Here is a 19,239-nt window from a genome sequence, read left to right as displayed (position 1 = left end):
CGTAGCATTGAGAATGAGATGTCTGCGAGAGCTTTCTCTATTTGATATTATGTGGAGGTGGGAGGTCTCTGGTGGACCAATGTCCTGAACTTGGCTCTCCCATCTCAGAGGCACAGGCCTGATACCCTGTTGGAGCACCAAGACCCTGTCAGCCACACAGCTCAGAAGGAAAGGGGAAAAAAAAAAAGAAAGAAAGAAAGAAGAAAATAAAAGTTATTTTAAAAAAATGAAGAATAATTATTAAAAATAAAAAAATGAAAAAGTCACAAAAAAATGAGGAGAGCAACCAAACCAAAAAAAAAAAAAAAAAATGCACCAAAGGTAGCAAGCCGTAAAAACTATACCAAAAAAAAAAAAAATACGGACAGACAGAACTGTAGGTCAAATGGCAAAAGCAAAGCTATACAGACAAAATCACGCAGAGAAGTATACACATACAAACATACAAAAGGAGAAAAAGAAAAAAAATATATATCGTTGCTCCCAAAGTCCACTGCCTCAGTTTTGTGATGATTTGTTGTCTATTCAGGTATTCCACAGATGCAGGGTACATCAAGTTTGTTTCGGAGATTTAATCCGCTGCTCCTGAGACTGCTAGGGGAGAATTCCTTTTCTCTTCTTTGTCCGCATAGGTCCTGGGATTCAGCTTTGGATTTGTCCCCACCTGTGCGTGTTGGTTGCCTGAGGGTGTCTGTTCTTTGCTTAGACGGGACGGGGTTAAAGTAGCAGCTCATTAGTGGACTCTGGCTCACTCAGGCAGGGGGAGGGAGGGGTACGGAATGTGGGGCCAGCCTGCAGTGGCAGAGGCCAGCATGACGGTGCAACACCCTGAGGTGCACTGTGTGTCCCCCCCGGGAAGTTTTCCCTGCATCACGGGACCCTGGCAGTGGTGTGCTGCACAGGTTCCTGGGAGGGGGTATGGGTAGCGACCTGTGCTTGCACACAGGATTCTTGGTGGCAGTGGTTGCAGCATTTGCGGTTTATGCCCGTCTCTGGGGTGCGAGGTGATAGCCGCAGTTCGCGCCCATTTCTGGAGCTCGCTTAGGTGGTGCTCTCTCTGCCTTCTGTGGGTACATGGAACAGGAATCGCCTCTCCTCACGTACCCCAGAACAATGGTCTCTTGCCTCTTCGGCAGGTCCAGACTTTTTCCTGGACTCCCTCCTGGCCAACTGTGGCGCACTAGCCCCCTTCAGGCTGTGTTCTCGCAGCCAACTCCAGTTCTCTCCTTGGGATTTGACCTCCGAAGCCTGAGCCTCAGCTCCCAGCCCCCACCCGCCCCGGCAGGTGAGCAGACAAGCGTCTCAGGCTGATGAGTGCTGGTTGGCACCGATCCTCTCTGCGGGAATCTCTCCACTTTGCCCTCTTCACCCCTGTTGCTGCACTCTCCTCAGTGATTCCGATGCTCCCCCCTGCCTCTGCCAGTGAAGAGGCTTCCTAGTGTGTGGAAACTTTTCCTCTTTCACAGCTCCCTCCACTGGTGCAGGTTCCATCCCTATTCTTTTTTCTCTGTTTTTTCTTTTTTCTTTTGCCCTACCCAGGGACGTGGGGAGTTTTTTGCCTTTGGGGAGGTCTGAGGTCTTCTGCCAGCGTTCAGTAGGTGTTCTGTAGGAGTTGTTCCACATGTAGATGTATTTCTGATGTATTTGTGGGGAGGAAGGTGATGTCCGCGTCTTACTCTTCCACCATCTTGAAGGGCTCCCTCATTGTTTTTTAATGTAAATATTTACAGCTGTATTTCCCTTTGAGCACTGCTTTTGTTGAGTGTCGTCAATTTTGGTCTGTGTTGTTGTTGTTTTCACTGCCCTCAAAGTATTCTAATTTGTCTTGTAATTTTTTCTTTAACTCATTAGTAATTTAAGAGTGTGTTGTTTAATTTCCACGTATTTTCAAATTTTCCAGTTTTCCCTCCTTTTATTCATTTCCACTTCCTTTCCGTTGTGCTCAAAGAAGACAGTTTCTATGACTCCAGTCTTTTAAAAAAGTTACTGAGACTTTTGTGTGGCCTAGTCAGCTATCCTGGAGAATGTCATATGTGCACTTGAGAATAATGTGTATATTGTTGTTGGGTGTAGTGTTCCATATATGTCTATTACGTCTGTTTGGTTTATGGTATTCAAGTCCTCTGTTTACTTATTGATCTTCTGGCTGGATCTTCTGTGTTTTTTTGGAAGTGGTATATTGAAATCATCAACTATTACTATAGTGATTATCTGTTTCTGTCTTTGATTCTGTTAGTGTTTGTGTCATATATTTTGGGACTCTGCTGTCTGATGTGTATATCTTTTTTTGTTTGTTTGTTTTTTTGTGGTACGTGGGCCTCTCACTGTTGTGGCCTCTCCCGTTGCGGAGCACAGGCTCTGGACGCGCAGGCTCAGTGGCCATGGCTCACGGGCCCAGCCTCTCTGCGACATGTGGGATCTTCCCGGACTGGGGCACGAACCCGCGTTCTCTGTATTGGCAGGTGGACTCTCAACCACTGCGCCACCAGGGAAGCCCGTGTATATCTTTTTGATTGTTATATTTTCCTGATGAATTGATCATTTTTACTCAGTGTATTATGTCTCACATAATAAATGTGACAAAATTTATTTTGTCTGATATTAGCATAGCCACTCCAGCTTTCTTTTGGTTACCTTTTGTATATAATATCTTTTTGTATCTTCTTGTTTTCAATCTCTTTGTGTATTTAAATTTAAAATGAATTTCTTGTAGACAGTGTGTCACTGGATCATTTTATTTTATTTTTTTCAAAATTTATTTATTTATTTTTGGCTGCGTTGGGTCTTCTTTGCTGCATGTGGGCTATCTCCAGTTGCAGCGAGAGGTGCAGAGTTGCGGTGCACGGGCCTCTCATTGCAGTGACTTTTCTCTTGTTGTGGAGTACGGGCTCTAGGCTCACGGGTTTCAGTAGTTGTGGTATGTGGGCTCAGTAGTTGTGGCTCGTGGGCTCTAGAGCGCAAGCTCAGTAGTTGTGGCGCACGGGCTTAGTTGCTCCGTGGCATGTGGGATCTTCCTGGACCAGGGCTTGAACCCATGCCCCTGCACTGGCAGGTGAATTCTTAACCACTGCACCACCAGGGAAGTCCCTGGATCATTTTAAAACATTCCATTGTGCCAGTCTGTCTCTTAATTGATTAGTTTAATACATTTATATTTAAGGACATTGTTGATAAGGAAGGACTTATGCCATTTTGCTGTTTTTCTTCTAGTTGTCTTATATCTTTGTTGCTCAATTTCTCTATCACTGCTTTCGTTTGTGTTTGAATTTTTTCTAGTGTACCATTTTCATGTTTTAAATATTTTAAATTATTTTCTTACTAATCATCCTGGTGATCAGAATTAATATCTTAACGTTTATACCAATTTAGTTTGAAATGATAGTAACTTGGCTTTTTATTCGTATATTCAGGCATACCTCAAATGCATTGCGGGTTTGGTTCTAGACCACCGCAGTAAAGCAAACATCACAGCAAAGGGAGTCACTTGAGTTACTGTAGTCTGTTAAGTATTCATTAGCATTATGTCTTAACAATCTATGTACATACCTTTATGTACATACATAAAAAACACTTTATTGCTAAGACGTGCTAACCATCATCTGAGCCTTCATTGACTTGTAATCTTTTTGCTGGAGGAGGGTCATGCCTCATTGTTGATGGCTGCTGAATGTTGGTGGTTGCTGAAGGCTGGAGTGATTGTGACAATTTCTTAAAATAAGACAACAGTGAAGATTGCCACATTGGTGGACTCTTTCATTCATGAATAAATTTCCTGTAGCATACAATGCTGTTTGAGATCATTTTACCCATAATAGAGCTTTTTTCAAAATTGGAGTCAGTCCTCTTAAACCCTGCCACTGCTTTATCAATTAGGTTTGCATAATACTCTAAACTGTTTGTTGTCATTTTAGCAGTCTTGTCAGCATCTTCGCCAGGAGTAGATTTCATCTCAAGAAACTACTCTCTTTGCTCATACATACTCATTTGTAAACTCATTTGGAAAAGTTTTTATCATGAGAATTGTAGTAATGCTGTCACATGTTCAGACTGCACTTTTAATTCTAGTTCATTGCTATTTCACTACACCCACAGTTCTTTCCCCCACTGAAAACTTGAATCCCTCAAAGTCATCCATGAGAGTTGGAATCAGCTTCTTGCAAACCCCTGTTTATGTTCATGTTTTGACCTCTTTCCATGAATCACAAACGTTACTAATGGCATCTAGAATGCTGAATCTTTTCCATGTTTTCAACTGACCTTGTCCAGGTTCATCAGAGGAATCACTAGCTATGACAGCTACAGCCTTATGAAATGTATTTCTTAACTAATGAAAGTTGAACAGTGAAATGACTCCTTGTGGGGTGCAGGATGGATGCCGTGTCAGGAGGTGTGAAAACAGCGTAGCTCTCACTGTGCACGGTTACCAGAGCTCTTGGGTGATCAGGTGCATTGTCAATGAGCAGTAATATTTTGAAAGGGATCTTCTGAGCAGTAGATCTCAAGAGTAGGCTTAAAATATTCACTAAACCATGTTGTAAACAAATGTTTTGTCATCCAGGCTTTGTTTTTCCATTTCTGGAGCACAGGCAGAATAGATACAGTGTAATTCTTAAGGGCCCTAGGATTTTTGGAATAATAAATGAGCACTGGCTTCAGTTTAAAGTCACTAGCCACCTTAGACCCTATAAAGAAAGTATGCTTGTTTTTTGAAGCTTTGAAGCCAGGCACGGACTTCTTCTCTCTACCTATGAAAGTCCTAGGTGTCATCTTCTTCCAAAATAATGCTGTTTTGTCTACATTGAAAATCTTTTGTTTAGTGTAGGCACCTTAATTACTTATTTTAGCTAGATCTTCTGCATAATTTGCTTCAGTTTCTACATCACCATTTGCTGCTTTACCTTGCACTTTTATGTTATGGAGACAGCTTCTTTCCTTAAGCCTCACAAACTAGCCTCTCCTAGTTTCATACTTTTTTTCTGCAGCTTCCTCATTTGTCTTAGCCTTTTTAGGGTCTTGCTCTGGATTAGACTTGGACTTAAGGGAATGTTGTAACTGATTTGATCTTCTATCTAGATTCCTAAGACTTCCTCATATCAGCAATAGGATGTTTTGCTTTCTTAGCATTCACATGTTCACTGGAGTAGCATTCTCAATTTTCTTTAAGAACTTTTTCTTTGCAGTTACAACTTGCTTGGTGCAAGAGGCCTTGCTTTTTATCTGTCAGCTTTTGACATGCCTTCTTCGCTAAGCTTAATCATGTCTAGTTTTTGATTGAAAGTGAGAGACATACAATTCTTCCTTTGACTTGAACACGTAGCGGCCATTGTGGGTTTATTAATAGGCCTAATTTCAATATTGTTATGTATCCAGGAATAGGGAGGGCCACGGAGAGGGAGAGAGACAGAGGAATGGCCAATCAGTGGAGCAGTCATAACACACACAACATTTATCAGTTATGTTTGCTGGCTTATGGGGGTGTCATTCATGGCATCCTAAAACAATTATGATAGTAACATTGCTGATCACAGATTGCCATAGGACACATAATAATAATAATGAAAAGTTTGAAATATTGGGAGAATTACCAAAATGTGACAGAGGGACATGAAATGAGCAAGTGCTGTTGGAAGAATGACAGTGATAGACTAGCAGGGTTGCCACAAAACCTTAAATTTGTAAAAAATGCAGTATCTTTGAAGCTCATAAAGCAAAGTGCAATAAAATGAGGTGTACCTGTAATAACTTGTAAAATTTTGCTCCCATCCGCATCCCTCACTTATATTATTGTTATAAATTACATCTTTTGATTCAAAGAAATGGAAAGATGTCCCATACTTTGGGATTGGAAGAATTAATATTGTTAAAATGCCCATACATTTTGGACAAAGGAATCTACAGATTTAATGCAATTCGTATCAAAATATCCATGACATTTTTCATAGAACTAGAACAGATAGTCCTAAAATTTATATGGAACTGCAGAAGACCCAGAATTGCCAAAGCAATCCTGAGGAAAAAGAACAAAGCATAACCCTTCCAGACTTCAGACTATACTACAAAGCTACAATATCTTATAATAACGTATAATGAAAAATAATTTGAAAAAATGGTATAACTGAATCACTTTGCTGTACACCTGAAGCAAACACAATATTGTAAATCAACTATACTTCAATTAAAAGCTAAACTATATCTTTATACATTGTGTATTCATTAACATAGGTATATAAATACTATTTTATTATTTTTCTCTTAAATCATAAAGGAAACAAATACAGGAATTACCAAAAATAAAATAGTACTGGCTTCTGTATTTACCTGTGTAGTTAATTTTTCCAATGTTCTCCTTTTTTTCTGTGGCTTCAAGTTTTGTTTATTCTTTATTTCTGCATGAAGGAGTTCCTTTAGTGTTTCTTGTAGGGCAGGGCAGGTCTAGCAACAAACTTCCTCAGTTTTTATTTTTCTAGGAATGTTTTAATTTCTCTGCCATTTTTGAGTGATAGTCTGCTGGGTATGGAATTGTTATTTGACAGTTTTCTTTCAGCATTTTAGATATGTCATCCTACTGTTTTCTGGCTTCTATGATATTTAATGAGAAATTGGCTGTTAGTCTTACTGTGGATTCTGTGGATTACTTGTATATGATGAGGTGGATTGTTTTTGTTCTTCCTTCAAGATTCTTTCATCTCTGGCTTTTACAGTTTAACTATACAGTTGACTTTTGAATCACACAGGTTTGAACTGCACCTGTCCACTCTTACACAGGTGTTTTTCAGAAAAAACTAAAATATTACACAGTCTGTGGTTAGTTGAGCACTGATGTGGAACCACAAATACGGAGGGCTGACTATAAAGTTATATGCAGATTTTTGACCGTGCAGGGAGTCAGTGCCCCTAACCCTGGTGTTGTTCAAGGGTAAACTGTAGTTTATATCTGTGTGACTCTTTAAAATTTTTTTTAAATTTTGTATACAATTTTTAAAGATTACCTTCCATTTACAGTATTACAAAATGTTAGCTATGTTCCTCATGTTGTATGATACATCCTTGAGCCTATCTTACACCCAATAGTTTGTACCTCCCACTCCCCCACCTCTATGTTACCGACCCAAACCCCACCCCCATCCCCCCCACCCCCGCCCACTGGTAACCACTAGCTTGTTCTCTATATCTCTGTGTGTGACTCACTTTTGAGTTTCTCCTACTTGGAGTTCATTTACCTTCTTGATTGTATAGATTTCTGTATTTAACTTCAAATTGGTAAGTTTTTTGCCATTGTGTCTTCAGATATTCTTTCTATCTCTTTCTGTTGATATACTTTTGGAAGTCTGTTTTCTCTGGAAGTCAGACTTCAATATCTGGGCTTATGTAGAGATGATTTATGTGAAATTCTTTTTTTGTTGTTGTTGTTAATGGGTCATATTTTCACATTTCTTTGTATGCCTTTTGATTTTTTTTTTTAAAAACTGGACATTTTGAATATTACAGTTTTGTAACACTATATTCTCCTCTCCTCCCCATGCTTTACTGTTGTTGTCTTTTCAAGGGCTGCAGTCATTTCTTTATTTACTTTTTCCTAAACTTTTTTCAAGGACTGTATTCCTTGTCATGTGTGGTTACTGAAATTTTGTTGTCTGGGTGTTTAGCAGTGATCTTCCAGATTTCCTTAGTTAATGGGAGTTGGAAAAATGTAATTTCTTGTTTTATGCAGATTGTTTGTTAGCTGAGGTACTTCTTCAGAGGTTAGGCAGGCTACCTACAGCTTTGCCTTAGTAGTCACCTTGTGCTTGCACAGAGAGCAAAGATCAGCTAGAGTTGCAAGCCTGTGCTCCTCACGTCTTCTGTAAGAATTCATCCAGCCCTGGGCATTCACGTAGCAGTCTACACTTCCTAGTATGTGCAATATCCCTTTGAAGTACTTATTCTTCAAATATCTTACTCCTCTGCCTTTTTATTTTGAGGCTTTTTAGATTGTCTGATATTTATGTAATCCACTGTCTTGCCCCTGGCAGCTACTTTTATTGTATGTCTTTAAATCTTTTTGAAAGGTGATACTCTTTCAAGGAAAAGGGAAGCCCTTCAAAACACTCTGCCACAGTTTTTGAGAACGGGTCCATGGTGTTCTCTTTGGCACCAGCAAGCCATACTAGTAACTGTGTCTGCTGTCCCTGTGGGCACCATAGAGTTGGGGGAGGGGAGATGGCATACAGGTAAGCAAAAATACTACTGTGCTCTTTTATCAAATAAAATAGACGGTTAGGCACTTCTCTGTTGGTCATACGTTTTTATTAGATTACAGATGTCCATAAAAGATGTCTTGTCATTGTTTTTTCCAAGCTAAGAGTTGCTTCATTGGAGGGCCTAATTGTTGAGGTTTCTTACTCCTCCATTTTCCATGACATCATTTCTTTTTTTCATTTTTGAAAGATTGATAATTCAGTGTTCATGGTTTTACCTCTCCACTCATCAGTTTTATTCCATTGTCTTTCACCTTACACAGTTTCTACCAAAAAGTCTGATAAAATTTTTTGTTTTTCTGTGTGTGAGGAATTATGTTTTTTTAGCTTCCTTTTGAATTTTCTTTCATTTTTAGCAGTATTATATTTTAGGGTATTCTTCTTGGGAATTCTCTGACCTTCCGTCTGTGTTTTATTGTCTTAAATTATTTTGGGGACGTTCTCCTCTGTTATCTCTTCAAATATTTATTTTGCTTTGATCTTTCTCTCTCCTTCTGGAATTCTAGTTATACCTATGTTATTCTATTAGGTATTGTGTCATGGCCTGTCTTGGATGCTCTCTTTTGTCCCACTTCCTCTGCTTTTTTTTTTTTTTTAATAAACTTTATTTTTTAGAGAAGTTTTACGTTCACAGTAGAATTGAACAGAAGGTAGAGAGATTCCCCCTATAACCCCTGTTCCCACATACATATAGCCTCTCCCACTGTTAACATCCCACATTACAGTGGTATGTCTGTTACAATCAATGAACCTATGTTGACATGTCATTATCACCCAGTGTCTGTAATTTACATTAGGGTTCACTCTTTGTGTTATATATTCTATGGGTTTTGATAAATGTACAGTTAGATGTACCCACCATATCTTCTCTGCCCTAAAAATCTTCTGTGCCCACTTAGTCATCTCTCCTACCCCATAACTTCTGGCAGTCACTGATATTTTTACTGTTTCCATAGTTTTGCCTTTTCCAGAATGCCATATTGTTCAAATCATATAGTATGTAGTGGTTCCAGATTGGCTTCTTTTAGTTAGTAATGTGCATTTGAGCTTTCTCTGTGTCTTTTCCTGGCTTGATAGCTCATTGCTTTTAAGTGTTAAATAGTATTCCATTGTCTGCATGTACCACAGTTTATCCATTCACCTCTTAAAGGACACCTTTCTTTCCTGTTTTGGCAGTTTTGAATAAAACCGCTATAAACATCTTTGTGCAGGCTTTTATGTAGACATAAATTTTCAATTCATTTGGGTAAATACCAAGGAGTGTGCTTGTTGGTAGTGCTGGTTGATTGTAGTCTGTGTAGTCTGGTATATTCATTTTATTCTAAAGTAATTTTCAAAAGACCTGAATAGACATTTTTCTGAAGAAGGTATATAAATGACCAAAAGCTACATGAAAAGGTATTCAACATCACTAGTCTTCAGGGAAATGAAAATCAGAGCCATGATGTATCCCTTCACACCTCTGTTAGGCTGGCTTTTATCAAAAAGATAAGAGATATATTCTGGTTGAGGATGTGGGCAAAATGGAGCCCCTTCACTATTCGTGCAAATGTAAACTGGTAAAGCCTCTGGAAAACAGTATGGAGGTTTCTCAGGTAATTAAAAACTACCATATTACACAGCAATTCCACTTCTGGGTATATATCCAAAAGAAATGAAACCATTATCCCAAAGAGATGGATGTACTTCCATGCTCGTAGTACCATTATTCACCATAACCAAAATATGGAAACAACCTTATGTGTCCATGGACGTATGAGTAAAGAAAACTTGTGTATATGTGTGTGGAATCACTTATATGTGGAATCTTGAAGCGGGGGTGGGGAATTTGTAGAAAAGTGGTTGCCAGGGGCCAAGTGGTAGGGGAAATAGGGAGAGGTTGGTGAAAGGTTGCAAACTTTGTTATAAATGAATATGGTCTGAGGATCTAATGTATAATATAGTGACTATAGTTGATAACACTGTTTTGTATAATTGAAATTTGCTAAGAGAGTAGAACTTACTGAATGTTGGGACCAAAAAAAAAAAAAAGGAAAAGTAAATTATGTGAGGTGGTGGATTTGTTAATTAGCTCAATGGGGGAAACCCTTCATAATGTATCCATATATCAAATCGTCCTGCTGTAAGTAACAGTTTTATTTGTCAACTGTACCTCAGTAAAGCTGGAAAAAATAATTTCTTTCTTTCTTTCTTCTTTTTAATTAACAGGATTACCTTTGAGGTTATTTTGAAAATTTTGAGTTGTACAGCACTTGATTCTTTGCTCCATTGTGGAAAGATCTTTACAGCAATGATTACTTCAGAGTTACCAGTGTTACAGTAAGTATTATAGCTTTCTTTTTTTTTTAAATGCATGTAACACTTTTCTGTATCAAAATGCTCTCATTAATAAGACACATCAAATATATTCTCTGATAGTTGGGTAATATGTTTGAAGTAAAAGAACTATTAGAGGGTGTAGTTACTATATCCATCTATAGCCCTTGCATCATAATGTCAGCATGTTCTGTGTTACTGAACGAAAAACATGTTACACTGTCTTATATTAGGAGTCAGCAAACTATGAACATGGGCCAATCTGGCATGCTGACTGTTTTTGTAAATAAAGTGTCATTGGAATAGAGTCACACTGATTCCTTTGAAGACTGTTTATGACTGTAAGTTGTAATAGAGAATGAATTAATCTGCAGAGCATAAATATTTTGTTTGGTTATTTACAGAGAAAGTTTGTAGACCTCTATCCTGTATCACACTGTGTGTCTAACCCTCTCACCCCCATGCCAGAGCTTCTTTTCCCTGAGATTGAGATTGTGATTGGTGAGTCCTTGGCATTTCTGGTGGCATCTCATTATTAGATTTTGTTAGGGTTGTAGGACAGATCTAGAATTTGATCTTATTATGAATTCTCTGGGAGATGTGATCAGGGTAACAGCAGATACTTTTCTTTCTATAGGTGTCATTAAGCTACAAATTAGGAATCTGCATACTGTGATCCTATATGATAACAGTGCTTTAGATATAATGAAAGTGACCAACAGTATATGTAATTATTTATATGTTTTTATAGTGTCAGATCATTTATATGTGTCTTCTCCAAGAGACTGTAGTCACCTTCCAGTTGGTCTCCTGGCCTACTGTTTTTCCTCTGGAGCTCTAAGACAAAAAGCTATCCAAATTACTTTACGTGCTGAAAACCCATCAATGCCTACCCTCCTTTGTTTGTCCAAATATAGGAGATACAAGCCCTTTTTATTTACTTAACTTCAAGCCTCTTTATTAGCCTTAACTTGAACATAATACCAAGTTTGGATGTCTCCATATAGTATTTGTTCTTTGTACTTTTGTTTTTCTTAATTCTGCCTGCAATGCCTATGTGTATCTTTCCTTACCTGGCCATCTTGGTAGTCCTGTGGGTCTTGGCTAAAGTATGCCTCCAGCAAAGCTCCTCTGACTCCTCAAAGTTGGGTAGGTTCCCTCCTGTGCTCCTGTCATACTCTACCCTTTTTTTTTAATAACATCATACTTAACGTAATGTTTTATAACACTTTCTTATTGTTTTTGCCTGAACTTTGTGCTCTTTTTTTTTCTTTTCTTTTCTTTTTTTTTGCGGTACGCGGGCCTCTCACTGCTGTGGCCTTTCCCGTTGCGGAGCACAGGCTCCGGATGCGTGGTCTCAGCGGCCATGGCTCACGGGCCCAGCCGCACTGCGGCATGTGGAATCTTCCCGGACCGGGGCATGAACCCATGTCCCCTGCATCGGCAGGCGGACTCTCAACTACTGCGCCACCAGGGAAGCCCCTGTGCTTTATTTTTGTATGGCCAGCTCCTAGCACACTGCTGGGTATTAGGCACACCCTTTGTAAAATATCTCTCTGATTAAATATGAAACATAGGTTGTATTTAAATAGATTATATTTAACAAGCGATTACATGGGCATGATATTATTTAACATGCTTTGTGGATAACTGTATTTTTCATAAAAATGTAAACTTTTAATACGATAATGGATAGTAGTGATCTGCGAGATGGGTAAATGAAATTTGCTTTTAATCTGTCAGCAGGAGATGTACTCTTGGTCAAGTTGAGATCTAAGCATTTATTGAGCACGTAAAACAATTTTTTGAGGATATTATCTTCATCCATCCATCTAAATATACCATGTCTACATTGTAGAGGAAAGGAAACATGATATGTCTCTTAGTATTGGTAAACTTCAGTTTCTGTCATTTGTAAAGTGAAGATAATATATTGGAAATTAATTTCTAAAGTCTCTTCAAAAACAGAGAAATCTTTTGATCCCGTGATTGTTAATGTTCAGTTCAGTAGTGATTTTTCTAATGGAGACACTAGAAAGGTCACTCTAGTGAATGACCTTATTATTTCTTGGCTTGCTTAGTCATTATAAGGACAAATGAATTTGTTACCTTAGTGTGTTTACTGTTGGGTTGGCCAAAAAGTTCGTTCACGTTTTTCCATTACATCGTTGGAAAAACCCGAATGAACTTTTTGGCCAGCCCAATATTAAGCATCATCAAATATTGTCAATTACCACATATTATATATTCCACCAAATGTTGTAGTACAAGGAACTGTGTTAAGCTCTGGGGAGAAAGAGCAAGTGGAAGACTCAGTCCTTGTTGCCATGAAGCTTATATAGATAGATATTAATCAAATAACCACAAATGTATAGATTTAAAGTGCCCTTGGTGCTATGAAGGTAAGCTAGAGGATTTTATTAGAATTTTAACACATGCCTTGATTTAGTCTACTTTTCTAAGGAAGAGACATTCTTAAACCTGAAGTGGAGGGAATTTGGGGGAAGAAGAAGGGATCAGGGTACTAATTCCAGACTGAAGGAATGGCATGTGCAAAGACCCTGAGGTAGGAAGAATCATGGTATGTTTGAGGGACTGAAATAAAGCTGTTTTTTTTCTTTTTTCAGGATTGTGGATGGAAAGTGGTGTGAAATAAGGATTGCAAGTAGGGTAGGGCTGTATCATACAGGGACCTGCTAGGTCTTATATTAAGAATTTTGAGGTTTTTATCTCCTAGAAGCAGAAGGAAACCACTGTAGGGTTTTAAGCATGGGATATACATAATAAGATATATACTATGAAAGTCACTCTTAGTACAGTATAGTGATTAGATTGGAAGTGGCAACAGAATAAGCAGGGAGTCCTATTAGGTGAAAGGTGTTGCAGTGTCCAGGCCAGAGATGATAACAACTTGAACTAAAATGATTACAGAGGAGATGGAGAGAGGAAGACAGAATTTAGAGAGTTTTAGGGAGCAAAAAAAATCATTTATAAGGTTTGATCTGATTCTTCCGTTCTCTTCATTTATGTCCGATAGTCTTATAAATGTGCTTTTTGTAGAGCAGTTGGTTGACGTTTGAATTTGCATACTCCTTGATCCAGCATCCTCTGTCTATTCTAGGGAGATATTTGTTGATGTGTAATAAGAATTAATGTGCAAGGACAGTTGTTACAGCTCTGTTTGTAATAACTTAAAAGCAGAGACAATCTAAGTGCTCATAGGTAGGGAACGTATTATGGAGTACCATTCAGGAATCCTATGTATTTGTGTGGAAAATTCCTATTAATTTAAATTTTAAAAATTAAAATATATTGTTTTGTATTTATGTATATATATACCAGAACATAAATATTTATGACAGAGTATTGATGAAACTGTTAAAAATCTTGTTCTGCAGATTGAGGTTCAGAGTTAGGGTATGGTGAAGTGAAACTCTTCCTTGTATTCTTATATCTTCTCTTGCTTGAAATTAAAAAACAAATTTATGTATCATATTCTAATAAGCGAATGTACATATATATACTAATTGGAGTATGTTAGTTATCTGTTGGTAATAGCTATCACCTTCTAAGCTGGCTGAAGTTTGCGGAATTAGAAAACAATTGTACTTTTTTCTTTTGTCAGTAAACTATATTGCTCAAGGTTAAATTAATTTCACTGATGGGTCACATATGATGGAACCAACCTGCTTTTGTAGTTGCCTGGAGATTTCAGGAGGCATCAAAAGCACTAGTGTATTCAGTCCACGTAAGAGAAATACAAAATGTATTATTTGCATTCTAGTATCCTGCTGTGGAGATAGAGAATTCACGTTTACCTTGAGATCTAAGTGGACCCTGCCACTTGCTAGTTGTGTAAATATGGACAAGATGATCAGGTTTCCAGATCTTTTGTTTCCTCATCTGTAAAATTGGGACAGCAGTATGTTTTCTTACAAGCTTTTGTGCATATTTATTCTAGATAATGTATATAAACTGGCACACAGTATATGCTAAACAGTCTATTTGGACTGTAGTGAGGAGAAAAAGCAGAATGATTTATTGTTCTTTAGTAGAAATGAATAAGATCAACTAGATCAGTGATTGAAAAACTTACTGATAGTGGCTCAGAAGCTTGTTTTTATAAATATTATTGGAGCACAGCAACATCCATTCATTTACGTATTATCTATGGCTGCATTCATGCTATGGTCCCAGAGTTGAGTAGTAGATAGAGACCTTAAGACCCCTAAGCCTAAAATATTTATTATATAGCCTTTTGAGAAAATGTTTGCTGACCCTTGGACTAGATCAATATTACTTATAGTTTTAAATACCAGATTACCTTTGAAGATTTGCAAGCAGAGAAGGAACATGGTATGAGAATATTCGTGACAGTAATGTGTAGAGTGGCTTGGACAAGGGGAATAGTAGAAGCAGGGAGATAAGTTGTGATTAATTCAGGAAGTTGTGATTATGGTAATAATCATGAAAAGAATGAGAGACAGCGTTAGTATACTGAGGACAGCTCAGGAGGACTTTAACTGAGGGCACAAAAGGAAGACTCATGGGATTATAGGAATTTGAGTAAGACAATAACAAATTTATACAACAAAGCACACTTGGGCATTAACTTACTAAATCAGTTAACCAATGGTATTGCCATGAGCAGAGAGCTAGAAATAGTCAGAATTGGACTTAATTTTATATGTGTTATTTGGTGAATTTGAGGTGGCATGCAAAGAAGCATGTTACACATGCAGTTGAAAATCTTGAATTATAGATAGTCAGGTCTATGATAATATACTGAAGTCATTTGCATAAAAGTTACACATCAAGTGGATGAGCTCTCCAAGAGAGGGTAGTTTAAAGGGGGAAGAGCAAACAGTAATGAAATGAGCTTTGAGGAATCAACACAAGGAGGGAATGGAACTAAGAGCCTTCAGTGGCGCAGTTTCAGTAAGTTGTGAGTTGAGCTTTACCCTTCCTTCCATTTGCTTTGTACCCTTCCTGCTATTTGCAGTTTTATGCAGATCCTTTATACAGTTAATAATGTAGAATTCAGTGAGGATGTTTTTGTTAATACTATCTATACCTTTTTAGTGCCATGCTGGGGCCAGCCTGTACTGGCCTGGAGAGCTGAATATTAAATTTCCAGGAATTTTGTGACCTCATTCAATATAACATAGCTATTATAAAAAGTTAAATTATGCAAACTTAAAATTAATTAAATCATGTTAAAAACAAAAGTAATAAATACTCAAAACTCATCATTTCCTAATTATTTTACATCCTACTATTTTCTGTGCTCTTGAGGTTTTTATTTACACCTATTATTGTATGTATGGTGGAAATACTTTTTAGTAGTGTACTGCTACTGTTAATTACTTCTCAACTCTGTATTTGGTGATGTCACTTTGGTAGTTTGAATTTGGCTGCGGGGGGAGCATTCACATTATTAAAATCAGCAAACACTACACATCAGGGCTCAGCTTATTGTTTTGTTGTTTGCGGACTCAGTAAAGTGATGGAGAAATTGTTAATAACAGATTAAACTTAAAGGTGTATCCAGTCTATAGTCATTACATTATGATACCACAAAAAATTGAGGACGTATCCTTCTAGTGTTTGAGAACTATTATGTATTCCGTTCAGTAAAAAAGTTGCTCCCAACATTGACCAATTAGTGAAGTTCCCACAAATGTCTTTGTCATTTCATTTGCATTCTGTTCATCAAAGTGAACAAAGATATCAATTGTCTTTCATGTCAAAACCCTATTTGTTCATCAGTTGCAACCATAGGTCAGCTAGGGATACAAGAGTTTGGCAAAATTATCAAAATCATTTTATATGAATCAATTAGCTGGATAGAATTTACAATAAAGAATATTGTGCATTTTATTATTCTTTGTAAGTTGCATGCTATGCATCCTTTATATTGTTAACATTTCTAATAATTTATGCATATATTTTTTGAAGAGCCAGTTGTTAAACATTTACCAGCACACTTTTATTATTTTATAAAATGAATAAAATTTCTCCCAAGCTTTTATCTTTTTTATATTGAAGAATTAGTCTTTTGCATTTATATGTTGTATAGCAGCTGCCATTTCCACAGTCATTTCCTCGTCTGTATTTCTCTATTTGGGGTATCATTTTATTCAGTGTTATGTGATATTAGCAGGGAGGGTAACATTTTCAATTTGCTAAAGATTTTTTCTGAAAGTGGAAGTATAAACCGCTTCTAATCAGCCAGATGTGTACATACAGCAGGAGGTAAGGAAACCAGTGGAACAGAGCTACATTGTATTATAAATAGGTATGTATAATTAATTTGTTCACTAAAACAATATATCCTATTTTCTAGGGATTCAACTAATGAAACTACTGCCCATTCTGATGCTGGCAGCGAACTTGAAGAAACAGAGGTCAAAGGAAAAAGAAAAAGGGGTCGACCTGGCCGGCCTCCAGTATGTATATACTTGTCCTCTTTGTTCCTTTAACGGTTACCAAATAAAGGGGCTTGATATGAGCTATTTGTTAATTCTAGTATTGTTAACACTTTTTCAAATCTCACTGACACATCAGAAATTCTTGGAAACTTTGCTTCATAAATTGGCTTAGTAGTGGTTAGAAAAAGGAAATTAATTATAGTATCTTTTTTGCTTTCCATGCTTCTCTTGTAAATAAATGGTGGTCCATGTGAAGGCATTGAGAAGATGATCAACATGGAATGAGGTGTAGTTAGTTATGATTTCTTTGCCTTTTATTTTTAGATGCAACTCTGATTTCTTGTGAGCTCCTAAGTATGCATTTTGATAGTATTTGGGTCCAGTCTCAGAATATATTCTCATTTATACATGATTGAGAAATTTAGAAAAGCTCTAGGTATCCTTACTTTGAGGTATATCTTTATGTAGTCTGAGTACACAAGTCACTTAATTGAAGGTGGTATAAACTGTCAGAGACAGTAAAATCAATGTGTCATTGGGTTAAGGCTTGTACTATTGTACACTCACCTTTATGATGGGATTTGCTATTCATAGTTTTAAAATTTTATTTTATAAAATTTATTATGGAAAATTTTAGCCTCCTTCTCTAGGAGGCATAATAGTATAATAAACCCTCCATATAACTCTTACCTAGCAGTTACCAAGTCATGGCCAGTCTTTCTTTCCCATGTTATTTTGAAGGTCATTCTAGACATAATTCCATCTTTAAATATTTCAGAATGTATCTCTAAAAGATAAGGGCTTGCTTTCTCTCTCTCTTTTTTCAACATCACCCCAATATCATTATCATAATGCAAGATCACAGTATTTTAGTAACACCACTGATTAACACATTCAAAGTTTATAATCATTTCATAAATATTATCTTTTAAACAATACAGTTTGTTGTTTGAATCATGATCTACTTATTGCAATTGATGGTTATGTTATTTAACCAGTTATTATATATGTATGTCCTTTGTAGTGACTTAAAAATTTTTTTTATGTTATTGCTGTTCTATCAGTATTTATGTTTGCCACAGTTTTTAATTAGCTTCGGTGAAACTCCATAACTTTTACTTTTCCAGGACAATCTAACAACAACAAAAAAACGGATAGAAGGATGACTTCTGCAGTTTTCTCTACACTTGCTTTTATCCTCCACCTTTACTTAAAGGGAGAAAAATAGTGGAGGAAAAGACATATATTATAGTCACTCTTTATAATCCTTCTTAATTTTTAGAAGTATTTGGTGGTACAGTGTTCCTTAAAAAAACATTTTGGGAAAAGTGAAAAAGTCTTGTACTTAGAAGCTGGAGACTATTTTAGTTCCCCTTACTAGTATATGATTTTTCTAAGACTGTAGGTGAGTTGCATTGCTTTCTCTAGGATTCATAGGTTATAGGTACCAAATTCGAAATAAGACTAAAGTTGCTTGAAGGTTGTAGAATAAACTGCCTACATGATTGCTTACTTGAATTTGTTCCCCTCCAATTAAAATTCTTTACTTGAAGATTCAGATTAAGTGCTGTCTTCTTGAAGAAAACTGTTTTTTTCCCTTAAAGAGAATTTATTACCCCTTCAGCAGGCTATTGTATTATTTTTTATAACCTATTTAATTTTGACTTGTCTACAGCTGTATCCTTGTAATATTTTGCTTTCCTGATGAAAAGGAGTCTGTGTATCCAAATGCTTAGCTCTTTTGTGGTTAGAAATTAGATTTTATTTTTAGTGAAATTGCTACTACATAATCTAGAAGGTAAATAGTACATGTTCATCCCATGTTTACAAATTGAAAAAATGTCAGCCAGCATCTGATAGTAGCATTCTAGAGACTTGTGTTAGACTTTAGTCCGTATTTTCACACTCATTAGTTCACATGGCTAGCTATACTTCCACCTGACTCGGACCCATTTCTTGATCTTGCAAACAACAGAACTTCCTGAGTTTCTGCTCTGGGGTTTGTACTGAGCTGAAGCTTTTTATGTCATTTAATCTTCACACCAATACTAGGAAATAGGTCTTATATGCAGTTTACAAAGTAGAAAACAAAAATAGAAAGTGGTATTTTTCATAAGGTCACAACATTGCCTAAGTAGCAAAGCTAGGATTTCAATTCATAACCTACCTCCCAAACTCTTTTCCTCAAGAATGCCAAAATGCCAAGCTGTTAATTAAAATTGAGAGGTATAATTGTCAGAATGATCATATTTGAG

At 37.0% G+C, this 19,239-nt stretch overlaps 1 protein-coding gene across 2 annotated transcripts in view; it reads left to right on the top strand.

Moving 5' to 3' along the window:
• STAG1 (STAG1 cohesin complex component) overlaps nt 1-19,239 on the top strand; it is a gene marked incomplete at its 3' end in the record, with an annotated part of 433,334 nt that overhangs the window by 111,794 nt on the left and 302,301 nt on the right. For both annotated transcript variants that reach the window (XM_082624612.1, XM_082624611.1), the window contains exons 2-3: nt 10,446-10,556; nt 16,900-17,002. In XM_082624612.1, coding sequence (XP_082480738.1) covers nt 10,528-10,556; nt 16,900-17,002 — 132 coding nt within the window. In that variant the 5' untranslated portion in view covers nt 10,446-10,527. The remainder of the gene's footprint in view (nt 1-10,445; nt 10,557-16,899; nt 17,003-19,239) is intronic.

This window comes from Mesoplodon mirus, assembly GCF_964341445.2.
Source record: "Mesoplodon mirus genome assembly, chromosome: 6".
NCBI classification, from domain to species: Eukaryota; Metazoa; Chordata; class Mammalia; order Artiodactyla; family Ziphiidae; genus Mesoplodon; species Mesoplodon mirus.
This window is presented reverse-complemented; position numbering and strand designations above follow the sequence as displayed.